Source organism: Calidris pugnax, unplaced genomic scaffold, assembly GCF_001431845.1.
Source record: "Calidris pugnax isolate Ruff unplaced genomic scaffold, ASM143184v1 scaffold113, whole genome shotgun sequence".
In the NCBI taxonomy this organism is placed as follows: Eukaryota; Metazoa; Chordata; class Aves; order Charadriiformes; family Scolopacidae; genus Calidris; species Calidris pugnax.
The window spans coordinates 849,058-855,942 of NW_015090879.1; the positions used below are offsets into that span (position 1 = coordinate 849,058).

The following is a 6,885-nucleotide window of genomic DNA, read 5'->3' on the forward strand; positions in this document are numbered from 1 at the left end:
GACCTGCAAAGACCTTTCCCTTTTCTTCTCCATCTCCTCCCCCTGCTCCGGTCCCCGCGTGTCCCCTGCCAGAGGAAGAGGTTGCGATACTCCGATTTGGACTTTGAGGTAAGTCCCCGGCCGTGGCAGCGGGTGTCACCGCTCGGTGCCATGCGGGGACCCAGCCGCCTCGTCCCCGTCCCCCCTGGCCGCTGTCGGCAGCCGAGCTCGGGGGAGTTTTACACCAGGCAATAACGAGCGTTGTCTCTTGATTAACACTCCAAGGGGGGAGTTGCAGTGGGCTCTGCCGCTCGTCGGCCTCGGGAAGGCGGGGGGTGATGGGGCAGGACGGGGCAGGGATGGATTTGGGGTGTCGAGGGGCTGACGGTCCCTGCTCTCGCCCCGCAGAAGGTGATGCACACGCGGAAACGTCACTCCGAGCTCTACCACGAGCTCAACCAGAAGTTCCACACGCTGGACCGGTACCGGGCCCCCGCTGCCGGCTCCTCCAAGGTGAGGTCCTGGGGGTCCCGTCCTGCCCCGGCCCCATGGTTTAACCCCAGCCAGCATCAGGGACCGTGCGGCCGCTCCCTAGGCTCCCTGCCCCCTGAGTAGGGTGGGGAGATGAGGGAGAAAAGGAATGGGAAAAAAATCCCATGGATTGAGATAGAGAGAGTTTAATAGAACAGTAATGGAAGAGGGGGAAAAAAAAGGTAAAAAATATACAAAATAAAGTGAAGCAACACAAACTGCTCTCACAACCTGATGATCGGTTGCCCAACCCACCGTGAGCACCGGTGGTGGGTTCCTGTCCCCCAGCCAGCCCCCATTTATGCACTGAGCGTGACATCTATGGTGTGGAACGTTTCCTTCAGCTGCCTTCTCCTGCCTGTGCTCCCTCTCGGCTTCTGTGGGAAGCTGGGAAAGTCCTTGGCTAATGTGAGCATCCCTCAGCAACAACTGATGTCGGCATCATTCTCATACTAAATCCAAAACTCAGCAGCTACCAGCAAGAAAATTAACTCATCCCGGCTGAATCCAGGACACCCGGGCTGCCCCCTGTCCTGCTTCCACCCCCCCTGCATGGACCGGGGCATCCCCGGGGAGGGCTGGGCACCCCCGGGGGGATGCTGGGGCTGAGCACGGTGGTTCTTTCCGCAGCGAGAAAAGCGGTGGAGCGTCTCGTCGGGCGGTGGGGAGAAGAGCACGGCCAACGTAAGTGCCTCAGCACCCCTGGGGACTGCTCCTTCCCCCCTGGATGGGACCGGAGGGCTCCAGACCCCCCCCCAGAGCTGGGTGGAGGCGGGGTGGCTGTGTCCCGGGGGATGCATGGCCACGCACCCCGGCCACTTGCCACAGCTCCCTGTTGCCCCGCAGGACACGGCCGGCCCCGAGGAGCAAAAGCAGCCGCCGGCGGCGCCGCCGAAGCCGTGGAGCACATTCAAGGCCATGACCCTGGGGTCCCTGCCCAGTGCCCAGCGGGACCGACTGGAGCTGCGATGCTCTGACTGGGAGGGTCCCTGCGCCGGGCTGGATGCGGCCGACGGCGACTTCCAGACGGAGGTGTGAGCCCCGCGGCCTCCACCGCCCCGGGATGGGGGACCAGCCAAGGAGCTGGGTTTGCTCCGTCCTCCTCAGCGGCTGGTGTGGAGGGGGGGGTCCCCGCCTGGCCAGGGTGGGGGTCCCCGCCGAAGGGACTGTGCCCCCCACCCCGCTCGCAGCCACCTCTCGCCCGTCCTCCCGCCGTTTCTCCTCCCTGACACCCCCCGGATGGGGGTGCGGAGGGGACACACGCCCCCCCCCCTCCACCACCACCATCACCACCACCCCCCCTCCACGCTCACCCACCGATCACGCCTGCACCCCCCGGGGCAGGACCGGCCCTCGAGGCCACCAGATCTTTGTTCTTTTTTCTACCGGGATGTTTCTTCACGCCGTGCACCGTGTGCACGCCAGCGGCCGCCCCCTGTCCCCGGGGCCGGGCTGCCCTCGCCCCCCCACCCCGACCCCCACCCCGGGGTCCCATGGCCGCCCCCTCCCAGCCCTCCCCACCGTCCCCACCCCACGGGGCAGGTGCTGTCGTTGTTGGAAATAAAAGTTCACTCTCTGTGGTGCCGTGGGGCCGCGGCCGCCGCCTCGTGCTTCGTGTCGGGGGTCTGGCCCCGGGGGGGAGGATGTGTGGGGTGGCCGTCACCCAGTGGGGACCCCCAACCTGTCTGCTCCCCCCCTTATCCCCCTCCCTGCTCAGTCTGTGCCCCCTCAGGATCCTGCTGGCCAGGGCTGAGCCCGCGCCCACTCTCTGCCTTGCAAATGAGCATCTTATCATGGGAGCCAAGAGCAGTAAATTACATGGTAATTAATCTATGAGCAAATTAGTAACTTCGGAGGCAATTACGACGCAGTCTGCAGAGACGTGTAACGTGGGGTGCCTCGCGCTGCTGGAGCATCCCTGGCACAGCCGGAGCGGGGCGGGCGCCTCCAGGGATGGGGTGCTGGGGCAAGGGGGGGTGGCAAGTGCAGGAGTGGGGCCAGTAGCCATGGCTGTGGATGCCGAAGCAGGAGCTGTGTTGGGGGAGCAGGGGCAGGACGGGAGCAGGGGCAGGGCAGTGCGGGAGGAGAGGACATCCCGTGGCTCTCAGCACCTCTGGGACTAACGAGATCTGTGTTAAGTGGTTATTCACAGCGTGGATCTGGTGCTCGGCTCACTGTGGCACCAAAACCCTCTCACTGTGGCACCAAAACCCTCTCACTGTGGCACCAAAGCCCTCTCACCATGGTGTGCCATGTGGCCACTGCAGTGGCCGGGAAACATTCCCTGGTCCTGGCTATTGCTTCTCTCTGGGAAAAGCCACCAGAGCTTCCCTGAGGGCTCATTTCAGCAGGGACAGGCTGTGGGTGAGCAGGCAGCACCCTCCAGCACCCACATTTCACTTTCCCCCAGGGATGATGCTGGTGGGAGCTGTGGGGCTGGCAGCGACCCCCTGCTCCTGGGGGATGCCAGCAGCTGCCCAGTTTGGCCCAGTGGCCTCCAAGATGCTGGTTTGTTCCTCATCCGTGCAGCACCCTGCAAGCCCTGGGCGCCCTGAGCCCCCTGGGTGCTGGGGGTCGGGGGCACCACCAGCCCCCGCCGCCCTGGGAAGCCGTGCTTTCCTCTACCGCAGCATTAATTAGTCCTCATCAGCGCAGGCCCGGGGCCACGGAGACGTGATTGCGAGATGAGGCATGAAATTAGGCAGGGTAAAGGGGAGCGTCATTAACCCAACCTGCCTGGGGAGCAGCGAGCTGCCAGTGCCCGCCACGGCTCCATCAGCGCCGGCAGCGACCGAGCACCATCCCTGGGGGGGTCTCTCGCTGGGGGTGAGCCTTGTCTGTGCCCACGGGAGGGGGGAACCCCACGGGAGGGGAGAACCCCACAGGAGAGGGCACCCCCATGGGAGAGGGGCACCCCCATGGGACCCAAAAAAGGGGTGCGGGAAGGTCCTGGGCCAGGGTGCTGCAGGAGGGGACCATGAATTTGGAGATGCCACATCTGGTGGGGGGACAGAGGGGTGACAAAGCTGGGATGAAGGGTGAGGGGGGCAGAAACCTCCAGTCCAGAGCTATGCTCAGGCACCAGGGCAGAATGTGACCCCCCCAGCGTGAGGGGGTCTCTCCCCACACCCCCAGACAGTCTAGTTAAGGCTGAAGTGCTACCTGCACAACCCAGTTCATCCCAGCACCACCCAGTTTGGGTTTGGGGTGCCGGAGGAAGGGGGCTGGGGGCTGCAGCACAGTGATGGGAGCAAGGGGGGGGGGGGACTGCCCCTGGGGGAGGTGAGGGGGCAAAATCTTCCTCCCACCCTCCATTAGAGCCTTCTCAAACAAAGCAGAGAGGGGAGAGGGGGGGTCCCAGGCCCGGCACAGCCCCCTCCTGCCCCCAGGTTTGCTGACGCCGGCTCCAGTTGTGCAACAGATGCTGAAATCATAGGGGGGGAGGGTGGGGGTCAGCCCCCCCGGGGTCTTTGGCTGCCCACACCGTGGGCAGAAGAGTTTGGGGGTGAGTGGCAGGGCCTGGCACGGTGAGGGGCTGCCGTGGGGGTCAGGCTCCCCAGCCCCACGGAGGGTGTGGGGGTGCTCCGGGCGTGATGCCATGGGTCGGGGGCACCGTCCCCCTCCCCGGGGATGCTCGCTTCATCCTGGCTGCTAATTTTGCTAATAGCAGCAGCCACCTCCTCTTGCCCCAGTTGCTGGGAGCCGCCACGCACCGGGATCCCCCCGCCCGCCCCACACTTTGGGGGACCCGGGGCCGGCTCTGGCTCCCCTCCTCTCCCCTCCCAGCCAAAGGCAGCCGCGAGAGGCAGCGTCAGGGTTTCCTGGGGCATCTGTTGGCAATTAGCAGCTTTTATTACTCATGGAGGCGCCATATGCGGTGAGGGAACGGAGCCCGGGCGAGAGGCACAGGCTTGTGGCGTGCCCCAGCAACGGGGCGGGGGGGACAAGGGGGCCAGCCCCCAATCCTATGGGTCTGGAATGTGAGTAAGGGGTGCAGGACGGGTTCTGAGGACATCCGAGAGCTCTGGAGCCATTTTCCATCTGCAGCTTCCCCCTGAGCCAAGCTGGCCCCCCTTCCCCGTGCCAAAAACGTTGGGTTTTGGGGGGCGGAAATGCTGGAGGAACCGCTCTGAGGCTGCGCGGGGGGGACGGCGAGCTCCGAGCTCCGCCGCTTCGGCGTAGGATTTCCTCCAAAAAGAGGCAAAACTGCTGTTTTAACACCGCGGAAACAAACGGGCCCCGTCAAGCTGGAAAGAATCCCCGCGGGCGCCTTCCTTCCCCGGCGAAGCCTGGAATGGAAACGGGGGGGGGGGGGGGGGAAATTGCGGGGGGGGGGGGGGGGGGGGGGGGGGGGGGGAAATTTGTGCCCAAATCGGTGCAGAAATAAATGCTGAACAGCTGAAATCCCAGCTGAAATCCTGGCCACAGGAATTCCCTCCCTCCCGCTGCCCCCGGCCGGCCTTCCCAGCGCCCGGCGTTCCCCCAGCCCTCACCCCCCGGCAGTGGGGAGCCTTGGGAGGGGGGCGAGGGGGGGGCCCCACGGTATCCCAAGCGCCGTGTGACGCTCGGGGTCGGAGGCAGATTGTCTCCAGCCCGAAAATTGCCGGGTTCTGCTCCGGCTCGTGTTTCTTGGCAGCCGGTGTGGCTGTTTCTTGGAAGCACAGTTTGCCTCCGCTTTTTCCACGCCGGGTCGGTGGGCAGGGGCCGCGGGAGATGGTTTTCCATCCCCCGGCTCGGCATCGCTCCAGGGGATGCTGGTGTGGGCTGGGGACACACTGCTCCCCCCCTTTGCGGGGTGCTGGGGGAGCAGGATCCGGCCTCTTCCCCCCCCCCAAATCCCCGAGACACGGATCCGGGCTCCGGCAGAGCAAGGGGAAGCGGGAGCTGAGATTTCCACACCGTGGTCGTCCCGGGGCTGGCAGGGTCCCTTCGTGCCACTGGTTTGGAGACCATCTACCCAGGGGAGCACCCTGGTAAAAGAGGGAAACTGAGGCACGGGAAGAGCAGCAGGAGGGAGAGGTGCAACCCCCCCCACCGAGTGATTCACAGCCAAATTTGAGCCCCCTGGAGCTGATAACGAGGGGTCTGGCTTGAGGGGAAGGGATGAGGTGCCCTCGGGCTGGGTTGTGGGGCCAGGCCTGATGCTGGGGGTCCCCACTCCAGCACCCCCAAACCCCACTCGTGCTCACACACGGGGTTCGTTGCTGCCGGGTGGCCACAAACAAAGAGCGGCTCGGGGTGAAAAATCGTCCAATAAGCAGGAATTATAAAAGTTTCCTTGTATTTCATACCCGCTTGCTTTAATTACCCTTAATTACTGCAGCAGGCAGCTCGCAGGAGGATCGAGTGCTCTGTCACGGCATCTCGGGGGCTGTCGGCGGAATAAATGGCAGAGCCCAGCCGCTCCTCAAAAGCAGCGTCGCTCGGTTTGCCCGCGACAGCTTATTTACCATGGGCTGAATAAACATCAGTTGTTAATTAGAGCGCGTTTGCCGAGATGCAGGCGTCCCTAACACACATTTGTAAAGCCTCCGTGTAAATAGATTCATCACAATTTGGGAGGAAAGCGGTGGCTGAGCAGGGACCTGGGTGTCCCTTGAGAGGATGGAATGGGGGACCTGGGGATCCCCCCCCCTCACCGTGGCTGCTTTGCATCCCCCAGACCCAAACTTGTGTGGGTCAGCTGCTGCCCTGGGTGGGCCTGATTCCTGCCTGCTCCCTGCCTGCTCCCTGCCTGATTCCTGCCTGCTCCCTGCCTGCTCCCTGCCTGCTCCCTGCCTGCGGGGGCTCGGGGTGGCCGGGCTGGCGTGGGCAGGGGGTGTTGGAGCGGAGCAGCAGGGCTGGACGCCGTGCAGAGGCGGCGTGAGCAGGGACAGGGGCCGGATCCTTCCCTCCCTCCAGGGCTCGGCGGGGGCTGGCAGGGCCCTGGAGCTGCTGGAGAAGCTGGTTCAGCTCTGGAAAATGGGCAGCGGTGCCAGCGGGAGGGATGGCAGCCGAGACCCCCGTCCCAGGGGTCTGAGCCCAGGCACGTCACCCTGGGCCAGGCTGTCCCCAAGCCACCGGGCACTGGTGGGACCTGGCTGCCCCAACCTCGACCAGTGGAGGAGCATCCCTGAGGGACACCCTCCTCGCCATCCTGGCAACCAGCGATGCCATCCCTGGTGCCAGCACCGTGGTCCCCTCTGGTCCCTGGGGGGGGCAGGAAGAGGAGGTCCCCCGCTGCTCCCCAGGGGTGGCAGCCAGGTGATGGGGCTCACCCCCATCCCGGCGGTCGGGGGGCAGAGGGTTCCCTCCTCCGGGGGGGCAGGAGGGGTCCAGCCCCCGGGGGAGGGGTATGGCGGGGTGGGGAGGGCGCTGCCGAAGGAGGCGCCCCGG

The 6,885-nt window shown here is 65.2% G+C and overlaps 1 protein-coding gene across 1 annotated transcript in view; it reads left to right on the forward strand.

Moving 5' to 3' along the window:
• ADGRB2 (adhesion G protein-coupled receptor B2) overlaps positions 1-1,977 on the forward strand; it is a 36,796-nt gene extending 34,819 nt beyond the window's left edge. Inside the window, 4 exon segments of the mRNA XM_014946440.1 lie at positions 73-108; positions 388-492; positions 1,141-1,194; positions 1,357-1,977. Coding sequence (XP_014801926.1) covers positions 73-108; positions 388-492; positions 1,141-1,194; positions 1,357-1,548 — 387 coding nt within the window. The 3' untranslated portion in view covers positions 1,549-1,977.
• Positions 1,978-6,885: the final 4,908 nt, after the last annotated feature.